The sequence below is a fragment of the Myxine glutinosa genome, chromosome 4, assembly GCF_964187855.1.
Source record: "Myxine glutinosa chromosome 4, kmMyxGlut1.1, whole genome shotgun sequence".
Taxonomy (NCBI): domain Eukaryota; kingdom Metazoa; phylum Chordata; class Myxini; order Myxiniformes; family Myxinidae; genus Myxine; species Myxine glutinosa.
Window position 1 is genome coordinate 163,685,423 of NC_136264.1, and position 21,612 is coordinate 163,707,034.

Consider the following 21,612-nt stretch of genomic DNA (forward strand, 5'->3'; position numbering starts at 1 on the left):
ACAGGTTGCTTCTGTCAAACCAGACGTGATCTGCTTAACAGAAACTCTCCTCCTTCATGATGTCTCTGATTCCTTAGTATCTCTCCCGGGTTACTCCCTCCTCCGGTATGATAGACCTGAGCCTCGTCCTGGGGGTGGGGTTGCTATCTTTATCAAAAACTCTCTTCCTCACTCGCCCTGCACTGCACTCTCTCCACCTCACCCCCAGGAATACCTCTGGCTACGGCTTCCCCTTCGCTTCCACCTCTTGTTCATATGTGTGTTGTACCATCCACCAAACAGTGATGACTCCATCTACATCTCGCTGTCTGATAATATGGACCAACTTCTATCTACTCATCCCAACTCTCTCTTCCTCATATGTGGTGATTTCAAGATTGTCACCATGCCAGTTGGCTGGGTGTGGGTACCTCTCTCACCAGCCATGGCTCCTCAGCAAAGGACTTCTGCGACTCACTGGGACTGACACAATCTGTCAATTTCCCGACCCGGATCTCTGTCAACGGAGCATCTTCTCTTCTGGACTTGGTTATGACTAACTTCCCTGAAAATGTCTGCTGCTCTTCTTCTGCTCCAATCAGATCATCTGATCATGTGCTTGTTAAAGTGGACATCTCTCTGACCATTCTCAGGGAGCCTGCTCAGCGTAGACGAGTCTGGCATTTCACTCAGGCCAACTGGCACGGTCTTCAAGCAGCCATCATCTGGTCATCTGGTCATCTGGACTGGTCTCCCATCTCTACCACCTCTGACATCAACTCATCCTGGGAATTCTTCCAAAGTAAATTGCTCTCTCATGCACAGATTTATCCCATCTCGTCTTCAGTTGTCATACCCTTCCTCCCGTCCATGGTACATGGAATGTTGTGGTGAGGCTGTTGCCCAGAAACAACTTGCCTTTGTCTCCTGGAAAGCAAATCCAACGGAAGAAAATCTCATTTCCTTTCACAAAGCCCGAAACAGGTGTGTGTCCACCCTCAGGAGAGCCAGGAAACAATATCTCTCCGTTCTCAAGACCGAACTCCCTTATCTGTCTCCCTCTTCCAAATCCTGGTGGCATCTGGTCAAATCTGTTTCTGGTGTTTGTTCCCCCTCCATCCCCTCCCTTACCTCAAACGGCTACACAGCTGACTCCGCACGTGAAAAAGCTGAATGCCTCAACTCTGTGTTTGCCTTTAGATCTTGTGTCCCAAACCCATCCCTCTCTGTACCCACCATACCCAGTAGTACCCAGCTGCTCCTGGACTCCGTGTCCTTTCCTCCTGACAAGGTGGAAAAGTTTCTGTCAACCCTCGACTCTGATTCTGCAACTGGACCTGACGGCATCAGCCCACGGGTCCTAAAATCCTGTTCTTCCGCTCTTTCACTCCCTCTCTCTGTTCTCTTCACCCTCTCTTTTGCTCAAGGTCAACTGCCATCTGCTTGGAAATCAGCCAACATCACCGCTTTGCACAAAAAAGGTGCAAAAACAGATCCTAGCAACTACAGACCAATCAGCCTTCTCCCAATTATCAGCAAAGTCATGGAATCCATCATTGCTTCGGATATGAAATCTTTCCTCTTCTCCAATGGCTTGATCTCTGATCATCAATTTGGTTTCAGACCAGGTCACTCTACTCTGGACATGCTGCTTCTGCTGTCTCAACACTGGATGGAGGTCCTCAATGCCAAACAGGAAATTAGAGCTGTCTCCCTCGACATATCACGTGCCTTCGATACGGCTGGCACCCCGCTCTGCTCACCAAACTCTCCTCCTTTGGTATCCATGGAAATCTCCAAGCATGGCTGGCAGACTTCCTCTCTAGTTGTAGTCAACGTGTGGCCCTGAATGGGTTTCTCTCATCTCCTCTTCCTGTTCAGGCTGGAGTTCCCCAAGGCAGTGTTCTGGGCCCTGTGCTTTTTCTGGTCTTCATCAATGATCTCTCTGACTCTCTTGAAAATCCTCTCTATCTCTTTGCTGATGACTCCACTCTCTGCCGCTCCATTCCTCATCCCTCAGATCGGCAGTCTGCAGCCTCCTCACTCTCTGCAGACCTGGACAAAATCACAGACTGGGCAAACAAGTGGAACATGTCTTTCAATCCTGACAAATCTCACACTCTTACGATGTCTCTCCGAAAAGACCGACTGATCCCATCTACTTTCTGAATAATCCTCTCCAAGAAGTTCTGTCACTCAAGCTTTTGTGTCTCACTATCTGCCATGATCTTTCCTGGGAAAACCACATTTCCAAGCTGGCCTCCAAAGGCAGTCGCCGACTGGGCATCCTCCGTCATGCGAAGTCCTTCCTTGGCACACCTGAGCTCCTCACCACATACAAGGCTTTCATCCGCAGCTCAATGGAGTACTGCTCTCCCCTCTGGGCTGGTGCTCCTGCCTCACACCTAGCTCGTCTTCACGCTGTTGAAACCAAAGCGTTCAGAATCATTGGAATCTCCCGCGATGACGCTATCTCCGAGGGCCTTTCACTTAATCACCGCAGGCAGGTTGGTGGTCTTTCCGTCTTCTACCGACTCCTCTCCGGCCTTGCTCCCCCAGCTCTCTCTGGGCCCTGTCCCCCAAATATTCCTGCAGGTCGCACAAGATCTGCCTGCAACCCTCTTATGGTTAAACTGCCAAAATCAAGACTCTCTGCTCACCTTCACTCCTTCATTCCTCTTTTCTCCTGCCTCTGGAACACTCTCCCTCACTCTCTTCAATCCCACTCCTCCCTCCAGGTCTTTAAAACGGCTGTTCACCACCATCTCTTATCTTCCCCAATCCAAAACCTTGATCTTTTCTACCCCTGCTAATTTCACCCCAAATCCACTTTTTTGAGGTGACTTTTGACTTCTTTCCTGGAAGTCCTTGGTGTCCTTGCGTTTTATACCTATCCTGCCTCCCCCCAGGCCCTCTCCCTCCAAAAACATCTCCCGATGTCCCTGCTCTCAAATGTTGTGTTTGTGTGCTTCCTCCCCTTCTCTCCCCATCTTGTCGACCGCTCCCCTTTTTATATACTTTGTTTGCTTGCTTGTTTGATTTGTTTGTTTGATAAATGTTAGCTCTTTCACGAGCCTCGACTCTGTATACAAAAAAATAATAATTAGTGCACATGACATCGTTAACTTGAAAGTCTGAATCTATAGTGTTATCAAAGGCATTGTGGTCAACCTCGTGACTCAACAATTATGGGCCGGGCAGTTCCAAAGGGCAACAGAGGCAAACGGTCAGCCTGAAAATGCTCTTACTCGTGGTTGAAGTGAAAGCAGGCCGAAACTAGAACGGCACTCGGTGGAGAGCATACATCCGGCATCCGCCAGGTTCAACAGTTTATGTTTTGCATTCCACAGATAGGCCGGATCTGGATTCAGACCTGAACTAAAACCTAATCGGCTTGTTCTTGTCGTCCAACCAGCTCATTCACCAAGCTTCGTCCGAATCCGTCCACAACTTTTTGATATATCATGCTATATATAGTTTTTTGCCCATTTCTCAATGGTGAACAATAACTTAAAAAAAAAAAATTAATCGGATCCAGATCTGAATCTTCACCAAAATCCAATAATTTTGTCCTCATCACATACTCAACCTCTCCACCAATTTTTGGAAGAATCCGTCCATAACCTTTTGAGCTATCTTGTTCACAAACAGACAAACAGACAGACAGTGGTGAAAACATAACCCCCATCCACCTTCGGTGACAGAGGTAACGAAACAAACAACAAACAAACAAGAAATTAAATAAATATATAAATAAGATATGCAAAGCAACTTACAGGCAGGCCCAGGGCCTTGAGGATATTAAGTTTGCACATTGGACATGTTCTGTGGTCAAGTAACCAGGGATCCACACAGGCTTTGTGAAATAAATGCCTGCAAGAGAAATGAGAGCAGGTGCATGGTGAGGATAAATACTGTTATAGTTGGCAACAGGAAACAAAAAAAAGGAATAAAAAACAATTCAGCTCTTCATACTTGCAGGGTAATATCCGCACTACGTCGCTCAGTTTGTACACCTCGATGCAAACGGCGCAGTTGTCAAAATCTACTTCAGTCTCCTGCACAGAAGACACGGACAAAATTCCAAACCTTGAAGAAGAAGAAGAAGGGTAATCTCTGCCCCCCTTGCCCTATAAATTGTTAATTCACATTCCCATTTCCATCCTCTCTCAATATTTCCGAAAAAGCAGCAAGTAGATCAATTAAATAACACACCCACCTGGTCACCTTTCCGGATAGTTTTCAGGGGAAGTTTGACGATCGCTTTCTTGGCCGCATCTCCCAGCCGGCGCTGCTGTAAACGCATTCAGAGCACACGGTTACTTTACACTGTGCAAGACCACTCGAGACACCTGCATTCACCACAAGGTGTATTTGCAAATCCTTGGTGACTATGCTTGAACGGATTGTTGACTGCACGTGCAATTTTAAGCACGTTTAAGCACGACACAAAAAGAACCAAAGCAATAAACTTCAACACTGAAAAAACTAGATGGTATTCATAGAATACTTACCCTCCCTCCAGTCAACTTGTTGCGAGCCAACTCTTGTTTTTTTACATTTTTTTTCTTTGATCCAATATCAAATACATATCAAACAAGTAAAGATACATTCAAAGTACACCGCCCCCATGCCAAATAATTAAATATCCTACAGCGCGGCATTGCCGGGGCGCCTCTGGCGCTCGGCAATACCACAGTGCAGCTCATAGAGGCTGCATTGGGAGGGAGAGGTGTACACTAATTGATTGATTAATTGTATAATTAAAATCAATAAAAGATTATCACAAAATATTTTCTTAATCAATTGGCTAATGGCATAACTAAACCACTAGTGCTTCATCCGAAGATGTATCTTTTACAAATTTAATTAAATAAGTCATTAATAAAAAATTAAATAATTAATTGATTAATCAATAAAGAATTAATCGTATCAAAAATATCCTTGATAGCCACATCACTTGGTCACCGTCATGTCCAAATATTAGCTTCCTAGCTCAAAAGGTGCCCGAGATATTGGCCAAATGAGAAAGAAAATAAATAAATAATAATCATTAAAAAATTAAAGTATTAATTAATTCGGTCATAGAACACATAAACCACCACCATTTCATCAGAATCTGTAACTTAACAAAAAAAACATTTTTCAGTCATTAATCGAATAATTAAATAATTAATCGATTAATTGATTAATTAATAAATCCAAAATAGCCTTTGCAGCCAAATCACCTGGTAATTGGCATGTCCAAATATCAGCTTCCTAACTCGAAAGGTTTTGGAGATATAGAGGTGCAACATTTTTCGGTTTTTCCAAGATGGCGCCTGTACCACATGACCTATGACGTCATGATTATCATTAAAATATTCTAAAGGAGGAGGCGCTCCTATGGTGAAAATTTCGTGTCCATCAGACCAACAGTTGCTCAAAAAAATTAATAATGATCAGATAAGTGTTGTACTTTTCGAATGATGACGTCATAACGAAGGCACCGATGACATCATCATTAACATATCTGATTCCCCATGGGGAGTAGTTCACAATGAGCCAGATCTCAATTTTTTCCACGGAGTGGTTTCAGATATAGAGGTGCGAAGTTTTTCCAATATGGTGCGTGTACCACGTGACCTATGACGTCATACTAACAATTAAAATATTCTTCAGGAGGAGGCCCTGCTATGGTGAAAGTTTCATGTCAATCGGACCAACGGTTGCCGAGAAAATGAATTTTTTAAATGCAGACACACACGGCACACGTACACAAATTAATGCTTAACCCCGCTTTTCGCTTCGCGAGCGCAGGGTAATAAACTGGAAGTATCTCCTCGGCAGAGCCTACCCAACGCTGACAGCAAACGTGGATAAACGACCCGAATTAACCATGATGCGGCACAGATAGAAAACAGTTGAGAGTTGGGGCCCAAAAACGAAATATAGCACGATATCTCGAAGTTGTGGACAGGTTATGACTAGTTGCACGAGTTGGTTAGGTGACAAGTACAATCTGATTAGATTTTGGTTCACGTCCGGATCCATATCCGTCCCAACAGTGGGATACAAAACGTAAACTGTTCAGCCTGGCGGAGGTATGCTCTCTAGACTGAGTGCCATTCTTGTTTTGTTATTTAATAACAAATTGAAAATTTCCAGGACCACTATAACCACCACTTGTGAAAACCCAAGTTATATTCAGCCTTTTCCCTGCCACAGGATGGACCATCAAATGTATTTGTGGCAAGGTGGGATTTTGCATGCATTGGTGAAAGGAGTGAAACTAAAGAACAAAATATTAGAATTTTTTTTTTTTTGTCGAATGGCAAAATGAGAGCTGCTCATTCCCTTCCAGGTAGATAGATGGTTGCACGACAATCAAATTTCTCATCAAAATGGCATACAAAGGAAGAATCATCTTTCCTCGGGGAGAAAATGACTACGTGCAAAAACGTACAAACAAACTGCTTTGGTTAATTACAAGTCGTAGAATTATGATTAAAACCGCAACCGCAACCCCAATGTGACCCAGATGCCTCGCTGACATCCATTTTGAGCCTTCTGTCAGAGCATTCACAAAACTTGCTTTGTGAGGCATGGGGTTTGTTTTTGCATCACGATTTGCATTGCAACTGGGTCATCGTTTATGTTGTTATTGTAACAACAACAAGACAGATCCTTATACCAACTTGTGATTAAATAAGAGATCTACCCATATCTGAGAGGCTTTGTAGTGAAGTTGGTATGGCCTTGTTACCCTCGCCAGAGGAGAGGGTATTGCATTTGAGTCCGTTTGTTTGTTACTTGCCGGAATGTATGTTAATCGGTTGGTTTGTCTGTTTGTTACTTGCCAGAAAAGATTCCGGCAAGTATGTTGATCGGTTGGTTTGTCTGTCCGTTTGTCTCTGTCTGTCTGTCTGTTTGCAGCACTACTTCCACACCATTGCACGTAGAATCGCCAAACTTTGCACACGTATTTGTCTTGCCCTGGAATAGACTGTGCCCAATTTATGACGTCATCGGTCATGTGTTTCGGCCGCCATCTTGGAAAAACTATGCACCTCTATCTCCGAAAGTGCTGAACAGAAAAAATTGAGACATGGCTCATTGTAAAGAACTCTCCATGGGGAATAAAATATGTTAATGATGACGTCAGATGTCACGTGGTCGGCCGCCATCTTGGAAAAACGGCAAAACGTTGCACCTCCATATCTCCGAAAGTGCTGAACAGAAAAAAATTGAGACATGGCTCATTGTAAAGAACTCTCGATGGGGAATAAAATATGTTAATGATGACGTCATCAGTCATGTGGTTCGGCCGCCATCTTGGAAAAACCGGAAAACTTTCTATACCTCATCTCCATCTCATCTGCTCCATCATTTGAACACCTGGCTTTTAAACTCTCTGGTCACACACAGTCAGTCATGGCTGTTGTCTACCGCCCTCCCAAACCACACCCATCTTTCCTGTCTGACTTCTCCTACTTTCTGACCCAGCTATGTTCCCTCTCCCCCTCAATCCTCCTCCTTGGTGATTTCAATATCCACATGGACTCCACTGACTCCACGCTAACCACTGACTTCACTGATTTACTCACCTGCTTTAACCTCACTCAACATGTCAACTTTCCTACCCATGGTCACATTTTGGACCTTGTCTGCTCTACTGGACTAATTTTGCACCATCTCTCTGGCTCCGACCTCACTCTCTCTGACCACCTAGCCATCACTCTGACCATCAACATCCCCACCCCAGCACCAAGGCATTATCGCACTATCAACTTCCGTAAGCTAAACGCTCTTTCACCTACCTCATTCTCATCGACCCTCTCTGAAAAAATGTCCACTTCTCCCTTCGTTGACCTCCACACCCCTTCTGACCTCACTGACTACTACAACCACACTCTCTCCTCCTGCCTTGACCAACTTGCGCCTATAAAAACCAAAACAGTTTCTTTCACCCATTCTGCTCCCTGGTTTACCCCTGAACTCCGCCTGATGAAAACTCGTGCTCGCCAACTTGAAAGACTCCGCAATAAAACAGGTCTCACAGTTCACTCCCAGGCCTACAAGGACCACATACAACACTATAAAGATGCCCTCTCCCGCGCCCGCTCCGCCTACTACTCTCAAATTATCCACTCTGGCTCCGGAAACCCAAAAGCACTCTTCTCTACAATAAACAAACTCCTCAGCCCCCTGAACACCACCACCCAGTCATTCACAATAGACAACTGCATCTCCTTCCTTTCATTCTTCCAACGCAAAATTGAAAACATCTACAACAGCTTGACCACCACCGCACCCGCTCCCCCTCAAACCACCTGCCCCCCCTTATCCTGCCATCCCCTGTCTCAATTCTCCCCAGTCTCCCCTACTGACCTCTCTGAACTCCTCATCGGAATGAAAACTGCCACCTGCACTCTTGACCCCATCCCCTCCAGCTTTGTCAAGGCCTCCCTTCCTGCTCTCTCTCCACTTATCATTGCAACAATAAACTCCTCCCTGTCTACAGGCATCGTCCCACCATCCCTCAAAATTGCTGCTGTTACCCCCATTCTGAAAAAACCTGGACTAAACCCTGACACCCTAAATAACTTCAGACCCATCTCCAACCTACCCTTTCTGTCAAAGGTTTTGGAACGCGCTGTAGCCACTCAACTCAAACATCACCTCTCTGCCAATAACCTGTATGAAACATTCCAATCCGGATTCCGCTACAACCACAGTACTGAAACTGCTCTCCTCAAAATCACCAACGACCTTCTCCTCTCCTCTGACGCTGGCAACCTCAACATTCTCATCCTCCTCGACCTCAGCGCCGCCTTTGACACCATCGATCACACCATCCTCCTCACCCGACTTGAAACCACCTTTAGCATTACCGGCACTGCCCTCTCTTGGATTAAATCATACCTCTCTGACAGACGTCAGTTCATCTCCATCAATAACTGCAAATCCCCCACTGCTCCCCTCCCCCAAGGTGTCCCCCAAGGTTCAGTTCTTGGCCCCCTCCTCTTCATCCTTTACCTGTCCCCCCTCGGTCACTTAATCCGCCGTCATGGTCTCCAATTCCACTGCTTCGCCGATGACATCCAGCTTTTCATCTCCACCAAGTCCATCTCCACTGCCACCCACTCTATCCTGACAAACTGCATCACTGAAATAAAATCCTGGCTTCAAATCACCTTCCTCAAACGTAACAGTGATAAATCTGAAATAATCATCATTGGCCCAAAAACGCTCACCAAGTCCACCCATAACTTTGCCCTCAACATCGACGGTTTCCCAGTATCCACCACCCCTCACATCCGGAATCTTGGCATCATCTTTGACCAAACCCTCTCCTTCGACAAATACACTAAACAGATCACAAAGACAGCCTTCTTTCACCTGAAAAACATCGCCCGTCTCCGTCCATCCCTCTCCTCCGTGGCTGCAGAAACCCTCATCCACGCCTTCATCACTTCCCGTCTGGACTACTGCAATAGCCTCCTTTATGGTTCACCCTCAACAATCACCAATAAACTCCAATACATTCAGAACTCCGCTGCCCGTCTACTCACCCATTCCCGGACCCGTGACCACATCACCCCCGTCCTTTACAAGCTTCACTGGCTCCCCATCTCCCAGAGAATCCAGTACAAAATCCTCCTCTTGACCTACAAAGCCCTCCACAACCTGGCCCCATCCTACCTGGCTGACCTCCTCTCCAGACACACTCCCACCCGCAACTTCCGCTCTGCTGGTACCAACCTCCTGACCCCCCCCCCCCCCCCCATCCGGACCAAATTTAGATCCTGGGGGGACAGGGCCTTCTCCATCGCTGCTCCCACCCTCTGGAACTCGCTACCTCACACCATCAGAGACTCCTCCTCACTCACCACATTCAAAACATCACTCAAGACCCACCTGTTCAACACTGCATTCAACATTTAACCCACAGCATCTAACCCCTGACTATCTCCTCTCCTTCTCCCTCCTTTGTGCTTTGAATATTTCCCTATTGATTCTTTTTTTTTTTGCAATTGTTTTTATGTTTTGCTATGCATTATGTTTTGCACTCTGTCAAAGCGTCTTTGGGCTTCCTGAAAAGCGCTATATAAAATAAATGCATTATTATTATTATTATTATACGTAGAATCTTTCTATACGTAGAATAGCCAAACTTTGCACACGTATTTGTCTTACCCTCTAATATACTGTGCCCAAATGATGATGTCATCGGTCACGTGGTTTGGCCGCCATCTTGGAAAAACCGAAAAACTTTGCACCTCCATATCTCCGAAAGTGCTGAACAGAAGAAATTGAGACATGGCTCATTGTAAAGAACTCTCGATGGGGAATAAAATATGTTAATGATGATGTCATTGGTCACGTGGTTCGGCCGCCATCTTGGAAAAACCGGAAAACTTTACACCTCCATATCTCCGAAAGTCCTGAATAGAAACAATTGGGACGTTGCTCATTGTAAAGAACTCTCCATGGGGAATAAAATATGTTAATGATGACGTCATCAGTCACGTGGTTTGGCCGCCATATTTGTCCAAAATGGGCGATAAAAAAGTACATTCCGGCAAGTCCTCGGTGTCTGACCGATTTTTCATCTGTCTGTCTGTTTGTATGTTTGCAGCACTACGTCTAAACCGTTGCACGTAGAATCGCCAAAGTTTGCACACATATTGGTCTTGCCCTGGAATAGACTGTGCCCAATTGATGACGTCATCGGTCACGTGGTTCGGCCGCCATCTTGGAAAAACGGCAAAACTTTGCACCACTCTATCCCCGAAAGTGCTGAACAGAAAAAATTGAGACATGGCTCAATGCAAAGAACGCTCCATGGGGAATACAATATGTTAATGATGATGTCATAGGTGCCTCCAGTATGACATCATAATTCGACAAGTATAAAACTTCATCCGATCAAGATTAAATTTATTGAGCATAATGTCGGGATAAATTAGTTTAGAAAAAAAAAATGATGACGTCATCGGTCACGTGGTTCGGCCGCCATATTTGTTTTGACACAAAATACTTTAAAAAACCACTGAAAATACATCCTGGCGAGGGTTTGCAATCTCTGATTGCTCTTTTTCTTGTTTATTTGTTGTATGCCCTCACTGGTGTAGGTTAAATTTGCATGGCTGCTCGTAAATCTGGTTCGTAGAGGAAACGGGGCACGACTAGGGCAACTTGTGCACACAAGTCTTCCCAACGGCCTGTGCAAGGTTATGGGACCTCCTCCACCTCTTATTTAGATCCCACCAATCAGAAGAAAATGTGATGCATTTGGCTCCAGGTTTAATGTTTTTGTTGACCCATCAACACGTAGGCAAAATTTGGTGGAGATCAGGCCAGCCCTGTTTTTTGTCCATACGTACATAAAGATTTTCAAATAAACATACATAAATAATTGCCTTATTTAATACGAGCAGGGGTACCCAGCGTTGCCCAATGCTGTTCTAATCATATGGGCATTTTGAAGAAATCCATTTCCCTAAAACAATTCAAGTCCATCATGCCTGCGCTGCACCAATCATTATCGTTACCCATTCACACATAAGCTACCGACCATCCACACCCCTCTATCTCCAATGCATCCAGGTACCTATAGAATTCCCATTTAGCCTTATCCACCACTTCCACTGCCACTACCCCATATAATCACCTCCTTCCCAATGTATAAAGTCCTGTCTCCTTCAAAGGTTCTTCCCAAACCTGCTCCATGGCAGCTATGTCCTTCCTGAGATATGGTGACCAAAACAAAACTGCACACAATATTCCAGATGAGACCTCACCAAGTTCCTGCAGACTGTACACTGTTAAAATTACCTCTTAATTTATAATTTACCCCCTACAAATATATCCCTAAACCCTTTTAGCTTTACCTGCAACTACCTGGCACTGTGCTGTCTGATTACCCTCCCCCTGCTACCCTGCCCCCTCCCCCCAAATCCTTCTCCTGTGTGACATGCTCCATGATTTCCCCTTGCATCATGTAATCCCTATATTCATTATTCTTTCTCATCCCCAGCACCGTACATTTATCTTTATGATTGGCATCTGTCAATCCTCTGCCCAATCTACCTATTAAAGTATCGAGACTTTCTTGAATCTGATCACGACCGCTCGCTGCCATCTACCTTATACCTCCAATCTTTGCGTCATCTGAAAATTTGGAAAGCCTACTCTTAACTCTAATATCAAACGGTTGATGAAAATTATGAATAATAATGGTCCCAGGACTGATCCGTGAGGTACCTAACTACTTCCATCCTCCCACTCACAGCCACTCCTTGCTTCCTATCACTAAGCCAGTTTCCAATCCAGTAAGCTACCTGACTAGGCATTCCACAAGCGCTCACACCTTGGCTAACAACCTCCTATGTGGAGCCTTATCCAATGCCTTCTTAAGGTCTAGATATCCTACAACCACCTATTATGATATTAAGATTAAATTACATCATCTCATCTCGAAACTCGGAGCGACGAACTTGTGAAATGGGTCGTGATGTCTGGAGTCTGTCTGTCCGGTTGTCCGTTAACCTTTTGCTACTCCTCCCTCATCACCTGGCTGATTGTTCTGAAACTTGACACATGAATACAAGACGGTATCCCGCACAATCGCTCGGGCTTCGAATTTTCGATTTCAGATCATGGGGACTCCCAGTGGGGTTCCCCAAATCTCAACCTCAAGTGATGACGGTCAGCCCACTTGGGGATATTTATTATTACCCTGCGCTCGAAGACAAAAGCGGGGCTAAGCGATCAGTTGAGTGTGTGACTGCACTAAAAAAAAAATCATTTTCTCAGCAACCGTTGATCCGATTGACACCAAATTTTACAATAGGAGCGCCTCCACCTGTATAATTTTTTTTATTCATAATTATGGTGTCGTAGGTAATGTGGTACAGACGCCATCTTGGGAAAACGTTACATCTCTACATCTCGGAAACCGCTCAATGGAAAAAATTGAAACATGGCTCATTGTCAATTACTCACCATGGGGAATACGATATATTAATGATGATGTCATCAGTGCCTTCATTATGATGTCATAATTCGACAAGTACAACGGTTGATCCGATCAGTATGAAAAAAGATTTTTTTCTATGCAAATGTTAGAACGAAATTTTTCTATGCAAAGAAAGATTTATTTTCTATGCAAGTGGACGCGAAATTTTCACCATAAGAGCACCTCCTCCTGTAGAATTTTTAATGATAATTATGACGTCATAGGTTAGGTGGTGTAGGTGCCATCTTGGAAAAAACGAAAAAGGGGCAGCTCTATATCTGAAACCGCTTCATAGAAAAAATTGAAACGTCGTGCGTCGTCAAGAACTCCTCATGGGGAATAAGTGTTGTTGATGACGACGTCATTGGTGCCTTAATTATGACGTCATAATCCAACAGGGACAACGCGTAGTCAGATTAGTTTTAAATTTCTTGAGCATGATCTATGCAACAATTACATTAGAAAATGTAAATTGATGATTTAATCGCTCACGTGATCTGGCAGCCATATTGGATCAAAGAACAAAACCCTTCAAAAACATAAGAGTTGGCTCGCACCAAGTTGATGGTGAGGGGTAAGTTGTCGATAAATACCATCTAGATAATAATGTGGTTCCTTTTTCCAAGAACGCAATACCCTAAACATTTTTCATAACAGAAATAAATTATAATTGTCTGAATAGATTTGACAAACTGTATCCCAATGCTCTGACCATTCATAATGCAAGAACAAACGACGTCTCAATGTCTCAACCCTGCAAGTCCTGTATATATACACAAGCTCCTTCACGAGTCTGAGACACTTTGGAAGAGAAACGAAAACAAGCGTTACGCCTAGGTCCCCCGTTGGGGAAGTGATGTGAGTTGACAAAGTGGAAGACGCAGAAAACATGCTATGATATGATATTTCGCTCAGAAGGTTCAGACATACATGGAGGCGGCCATCTTGGATTTTGACGTGGCGACCCAATTTTCAATAGCGTTCTTCCTTATGCCTAGATACACCCACACACCAGATTAGAAGTTAGTAGTTCGTTTATTTTTCAAGATATTTCGCTCACAAGGTTCAGAAATATATATGGTGGCGGCCATCTTGGATTTTGACGTGGCGACCCAATTTTCAATAGCGTTCTTTCTTGTTCCTAGATACACCCACACACCAGATTAAAAGTTGGTACTTCGCTTATTTTTCAAGATATTCTGCTCACAAGGTTCAGACATACATGGCATCACACATACATGGCGGTGGCCATCTTGGATTTTGACGTGGGTTGCACCCACACACCAAATTCGAATGCGGTCCTTCGCTTACGTACGCACGCACGTACGCACGCACGCCCGCACGCAAACACGGAAGCCCGCACGCACACACGCACGCACGGACGGACGGACAGACGGAGGGGAAAACCATAGTCCCCCTTTCGCTCCGCGGTGCGACGGGGGACAAAAAAAAGTAAAAGGGAGCAATATAAAATAAAGATTGGGGTTTCAGAACTCTGCAAAGAGCTCCAAAGAACAACTCCGATGAACACCGTCGTGTAAATAGTGTGTCGTGGTTATGGGACTTACTTGGTTCCGATCTCGGGCGTTGGCATAACGAAGCCGCTGAACATAGTAAAACACAAGCCAGGCGAGGGAGATGATCATGAGAACAATGAAGGAGATCGAGACGAAAACAACCGACGTGCGGCTCACCAGCTTCTGGATGTTTCGCGTTCCGACAGTTACGTGCAACATCACCGTTACATTTCGTTTGAGCAAGGCCAGCAGTTCCTTTCCCTTGAGCTCTGTCACCATGACGACCACTGTGTCTCCAGTGTCTGCAATGACATGCACATCAAAACAAATAAATAAATGTCACATTCAGTGTATAATAAATTGCTGTTATGCAAAATGATCAACTAGAACAACTACAACGGCACTCGGTAGAGCTCATACCTCCGCCTGATGAACAGGTTATGCTTTCTATCTCACTGATAGGCCGGATCTGGATCCAGACCTGAACCAAAATCAAATCGACTTGTTGTTGTCACCTGCCGAACTCATCCACCAAGTTTTGTCATCATCCGTTCTCAACTTTTTGAGAAATCATACCATTCTGTATAGCGTTTTTGGCCTCATCTCTCAATTGATGGCGAAGAATCATAAAAAAAACAAGTACAAAAAGTTTTAATTAAAATAAAAGCCACGTCGATGTTACACAATGCCTAGATGCAGCTGTGCCTATAACGTCGATGTTATAGGCACAGGACATTCCTATTGATTCGATTACTTGATGTTATTTTTGTGCAAAGTGAATATATATCTCGGCAATTTCCCGTGTGTGGCGACGAATTTTTAATATATCTCGGCATTTTCCCATCTGTTATTTCAGGCGGTGTATGACTGACCATGCCGTGATTGTAAAAAAATATATCTCGGCAATTTCTCGTGTGTAGCGACACGTGAACGAAGCTATGCTCCTCTCTCCACATTATTGTGACGACGTATAAATTAAATATTTCATCGTGACGATTGTCATCAAATGGACGAATTTTTAATATATCTTGGCATTTTCCCGTCTGTTATTTCGGGCGGTGTATGACTGAGCATGCCGCGATTTAAACAAAATATATATATCTCGGCATTTTCCGGTCTCTTATTTTGGGCGGTGTATGACTGAGCATGCCGCGATTAAAAAAAAAAAAATCTCAATGGACTTGAAGTTACAGGCCTTTGAGAATTCATTTCGTTCTATAAAGGGCAACTTTCATCGGATTTCCTTCCCGTTTTTTTTCAACCGAGTCTAAAACTATGTTAGCGACTGTGAAAAATGAAATGATATATCGAATTTGATTTGAAATAAAACTGTGTGAGAGAGGAAGACACCACGGGCCTACAAAACAGGCCTCAAAGCTATGCGAGTTAATAAAATGGTGGATATTTGTTTATATGAAGGCTCTCCCAGAATGGGTGGAGCTATGGTTCCCAGAATGGGTGGAGCTTTGAGGTTTTGTCTTCTCTGCAAGAACAAGAAGAAGAAGAACAACAACAACAACAGCAGAGGGCACTCTATGAGCAGCGTCTGCGACGCGGCAAAAAAAAGAATTCTCGCATCTTCACCAAATTTGAATCAATTCCTCCTCGTCACACACGCAACCCGTCCACCAAATTTCATCCGAATTCATCCACAACTTTTTGAGATATCCTTCACCCAAACAAACAGGGATGAAAACATAACCTCCGTCTATTTTAGGTGGGCGGAGGTAAAAAAAAAAAAAGTAGCACATTGTGTGCTGACATTGTGGCCAAATTCATGCTTTTGTTGTTGCACCCACTTAGTATGTCATGAGCATTTCCTTTATGAGACAAGGCACCCCATGTAATGGTACATGTGGAACGTTTATGCACGTACCGCAGCGTAACATACATTTTGTCCTTCAATGCGGAGGCACAAACAGGCACGAGCACGGGAGCCCACTGTTGGCACGCATGCCCGCTTGCATTATCAGAACACACAAGTAAATAAATAAACTAAATGGAGAATTTCTTGGCAGGATCATTTTTTGGCCATTAGGAGTGACCATTTCATTTTCATCGAAGTGGTGTTTCTGCCAAGAACCGACTTTCAATTCCCCGTGAAAGGTTCCCTTTTCCCCATGCACCTACATCACAGCTGATGCGATACATGACCATACAGTCGAAGAGCAAGCTCAAAGGTCTCTCACCACCATCTCTTATCTTCCCCCATCCAAAACCTTGATCTTTTCTACCCCCGTTAATTCACCCCAGATCCACTTTTTTGAAATTCCGACTTCTTTCCTGGAACTCCCAGCAGTGTCCATGCGTTTTTTTAACCTCTCCCAACCTCCACCCTCCCTTCCTATGCCTCCTCCCCCTCCCACAGATCTCCCGGTGTCCCCGTTCTCTACTGTTGTACTTGTGTGCTTCCCCCTCTCTCCCCATCTCGTCGCCAGCTCCCTTTTTGTATGTTTTGTGTGTCCGTTCGTTGTTGTTTTTTGCGATTGATGTTAGCTCTTACACAATGTTAGCCTCGATCTTGTATACAAAAAATAAAAAAATAACAAGGTTTCACAGCACCTAATCTAGGAACTCCTCTATGTGGACGATTGTCTTAGGGGTTGATGATGAGAATTACCTCCAAGAGATTGGTGGTGTCATGGTTAGAGTACCCGCTCCGAATCTGGGAGGTCGGCAGTTCGAACCGGACCCAAGTCCAAGTCATACAAGTCACTTTCAAATGTCTGAGATTCGGGGATTGAACGTTCATTGAAGGAGTTCAGGTTCGACCGCACAAACTTTGGGGAAAGTTTGCCGGTCGCCACACGCAATGGAGCCAAGAGCGGCGATCAAATTTGTTGTCAAAATCATGAAAGGAATCAACTGGAGAGTACGCAGGAAAATAATCACCGCAAGTAACGCGAAGCGACATTGGTTTGACACTCTTGCTGCTGAACGAACAACAAACGACATTGTAAACTGCGGATATATTTTGAACAAACAATCGGCAGAGAATGCCAGTCTACAAAATGTTCCTTCATCAACCAAAGGTTTGGGAAGTGCTGAATTTTTTTTCTTTTTCGGGTTTTACATCTCCATGACGTATGAGGATTGGCATAGTTCATATTATTTCCTTGTACAACACGACGATCCAGAAATCTCCGCACACTGCAACAACGAACAAGGTTAACTCCACCCATCAAAGCCATATTCAATGTCCCCCTGGATTGAACTTCCTTGTACATTACAGATATGTTGATGCCTCCGCCGACGAACTCGCCAGAGGCATTATGTTTTCAGGTTGTCCGTCTGTCCGTCCGTCCTAGGTTTTCGTTACCATGTTAACTTGAGAAAGGCTGAGGGAATCTTAGTCAAACTTGGTGCAGGTATGTATAATGAGGTAAAGATTAACTGATTAGATTTTGGGGTCATGAGGTCAAATGCCAAAGGTCAGAGGTCATGTTAGGTAAAAAAAAAAATCTTGTTACCACGATAACTTGTGAACCAGTGATGGGATTCTACCCAATTTTTGTACATTTATGTAGAATGATGCAAAGATGAACCGATTATATTTTGAGGTCAAGAGGTCAAAGGTCAAAGCCTGTAATAGGTCTATAACTTGAGAATGGCTGAAGTGATGCAATTCAAACTTGATACAGGTATGTATAATGATGTAAAGATTAACTGATTAGACTTTGGGGTCAAAGGTCAAAGTCAAAGTCTGTAATAGGTTTATAACTTGAGAACGGCTGAAGTGATCCAATTCAAACTTGGTACAGATATGTATAATGATGCAAGATTAAATTATTCGATTTTGGAGTCACAAGGTCAAAGGTCAGAGGTCATGTGAATGAATGAATGTGATGACTTGTGAACAGCTGAAGGGATTTAAATTAAAACGTGGTACAGGTAAGTATAACGATGTAAACATGAACTGAATCAATTTTGGGTTCAAGAGGTCAAAGGTCAGAGGTCATGTCAGGTAGAAATGTAATAACTTGAGAACGGCTGAATGGACTGAAACCAAACTTGGTACAAGTTTTGTAATGATGAAATAATGTGGGCGGAGGCGTATCGGTCGACGTCGTGACGTCGAAGAGTGTCGTTCTAGTTTCTTTATTACATCATACTTGGCAAAATGTTCAAAGGAAACGAAAGAGTAAGTCTTGTGGGAGTGCGGTTGGGAGGGAATCAGTTGTTGCTGTCTACCTGTTGGCTACCCCAATTCCACCAAATGCCCAACTCCGCTCGTCATTTGTTCCAAAACAATCCTAAAAAAAAAACACCTTTAGAGGCCATTTTTCCCCGCAAAGCGGGGGTTGGCCTTTTTCGGGCACCGTGGTTGTTGTTGTTTTTGTTGGGCCCCTTTTTGAAGCAATGTTTTACGGCCGGATGCCCTTCCTGCCACCAACCCTTTTTGTCGCCTTTTACGACACACAGGGAATTACCAGTGAACTGGTACTCAATTAGCCGACCTCGGAAGGATGACAGGCTGAGTCAACCCCCCTGGCGTTAATTCAGCGATCGACCGGGATTTGAACCCAGGATCCTCGGATCCAAAGCTGGCACCCTAGCCGCTAGCCCAACACCAGGCTGAAACAAATCCTAACACTAACAAATCCTAACTAACAATCCTATCCTAACTACATTAACCACATTTCCAAGCTGGCCTCCAAAGCCAGTCGCCAACTGGGCATCCTCCGTCGTGCGAAGTCCTTCCTTGGCACACCTGAGCTCCTCACCACATACAAGGCTTTCATCCGCAGCTCAATGGAGTACTGCTCTCCCCTCTAGGCTGGTGCTCCTGCCTCACACCTAGCTCGTCTTCACGCTGTTGAAACCAAAGCGTTCAGAATCATTGGAATCTCCCGCGATGACGCTATCTCCGAGGGCCTTTCACTTAATCACCGCAGGCAGGTTGGTGGTCTTTCCGTCTTCTACCGACTCCTCTCCGGCCTTGCTCCCCCAGCTCTCTCTGGGCTCTGTCCCCCAAATATTCCTGCAGGTCGCACAAGATCTGCCTGCAACCCTCTTATGGTTAAACTGCCAAAATCAAGACTCTTTGCTCACCTTCACTCCTTCATTCCTCTTTTCTCCTGCCTCTGGAACAAACTCCCTCACTCTCTTCAATCCCACTCCTCCCTCCAGGTCTTTAAAACGGCTGTTCACCACCATCTCTTATCTTCCCCCATCCAAAACCTTGATCTTTTCTACCCCCGCTAATTTCACCCCAAATCCACTTTTTTGAGGTGACTTTTGACTTCTTTCCTGGAAGTCCTTGGTGTCCTTGCGTTTTATACCTATCCTGCCTCACCCCAGGCCTTCTCCCTCCAAAAACATCTCCCGATGTCCCTGCTCTCAAATGTTGTGTTTGTGTGCTTCCTCCCCTTCTCTCCCCATCTTGTCGACCGCTCCCCTTTTTATATACTTTGTTTGCTTGTTTGTTTGGTAAATGTTAGCTCTTTCACGAGCCTCGACTCTGTACACACAACAAAAAAAAAAAAAACTAACTAACTAACAAATCCTAATTCCAAAACAATCCTAACTAGTAATAATTTCCAGAAACACTGATGAAGCCTTTTTTGGGGGACATAAAATGCCTTTTACTGCAGCAAAGCCAAATGGGTTAGTCACCAAGGCCAGCCTGAAGATTACAGCAAATGAAGATTACGTTACTGGCATTTCACGATTCATTGAAAAGTTCTTTACGCCACTTGTACATTTTTAGCCGAGACGGACGGAACAGTTCAGCAAAAGACGAAGCGAGCACCACTGATGTTACAGGGAAAGTTATAAACAGAGAAACAAGGTTAATGGGAGTAGACCATGAAGGTTGATAAGGATGCAATTCCATTCTGCCATCTGCAATCCTACCTGGTTTGGAGGTACACACAAAATATGAGGATTTCCCAGCTTATATGCATTTGCAAAGATACCTCGCCTCTGAGATTGTTTAGCCTGCGTTTGAATCTCCGTCCAGCTATAACCTGTCATCCTGGTGTTTGGCATGCATGGCGACTCATCAGGATGTGTGCTGTCCCTCGGATGGACGTTAAAATGGTTGTGGCATCTGCTGGCATTAGTTAGCAGAAGTTAAAGATCCCATGGTATCCTTCGCAAGCCTGGTGTTGGCTTATCGGTTAGGGTGGCTGGCTTGGGATCCCAGGGTCCTGAGTTAGAATGCCGGTCGGCTGTTCAATTAACACCAGGTGGGGTTCACTCAGCCAGTCATCCTTCCGAGGTCGGTGAAATGAGTACCAGCTTACTGGTAATAGGGGTACTGAATCAGGGGCACAACCGCGCCCTCAGCCAATGATGCTACATGCAGTCCTGTCATGCATACGAAAAAAAGAAGAAGTACCCTTCACGAGTAATCGTGAGTCATCACCGACACCCTGAAAAAAGTTAAGAATTCCTGCTCTAACCTACTTATTCGAACGTCAGGCTGGGCCAACCATTTGTTTGTCTGTCCGTTTGTGAGCACGGTATTTTAAAAAGTTGTGGCTGGAATCGGATGACACTTGGTGGACAGGTTGGATGTGTGACAAGGACCAATTGATTGGATTTTGTTGAGGATTTGGATACTGCAATTTTGAAAGTGATTCTTCACAATTGAGAGGTAGGGCCAAACACGATATATAGAATAATATTTCAAAAAGTTGTGGACTGATTATGACAAAACTTGACAGATGACTTAGTGAAGTGACAAGGACAAGCCAATTCGATTTTGGTTAAGGTCTGGATGCAGATCCGGGCTATTAGTGGGATACAAAATGTGAACGGTTCAGCCTGGCGGAGGGATGTACTCCACCGGGTGCTGTTCTAGTTCAATGCTGCAATCAACCTCCGGCATGGGTGAAGTCTTGGGAGCTTCTTGGACTCACACTCTGCCAAGACCTCGACATATCTGATCACATATCCAAGCTGGTCTCCAGGGCAGTGAGGCAGCAATAGATGTTCCAGAGCACAAAGTCATTCCTCAGCCGCTCTCAGCTTCTAACAGTGTACAAAACCTTCATCCGCAGATCCACAGTGCCGCCGAGATTGGATGCTCTCTGTGAACTGATGCTGCCAGATCTCATCTTGCACACCTGCAAGTGGTGGAATCCAAGACCTGAGGCTAAATGGAGT

General features: G+C 44.6%; 1 protein-coding gene across 1 annotated transcript in view; it reads right to left on the reverse strand.

The window, feature by feature from the left end:
- The window catches only part of LOC137425473 (RING finger protein 150), a gene marked incomplete in the record, with an annotated part of 68,647 nt that overhangs the window by 17,212 nt on the left and 29,823 nt on the right, over nt 1–21,612 (reverse strand). Inside the window, 4 exon segments of the mRNA XM_078776708.1 lie at nt 3,756–3,852; nt 3,955–4,037; nt 4,199–4,273; nt 14,551–14,801. Of these exon segments, the coding sequence (XP_078632834.1) occupies nt 3,756–3,852; nt 3,955–4,037; nt 4,199–4,273; nt 14,551–14,801 (506 nt within the window).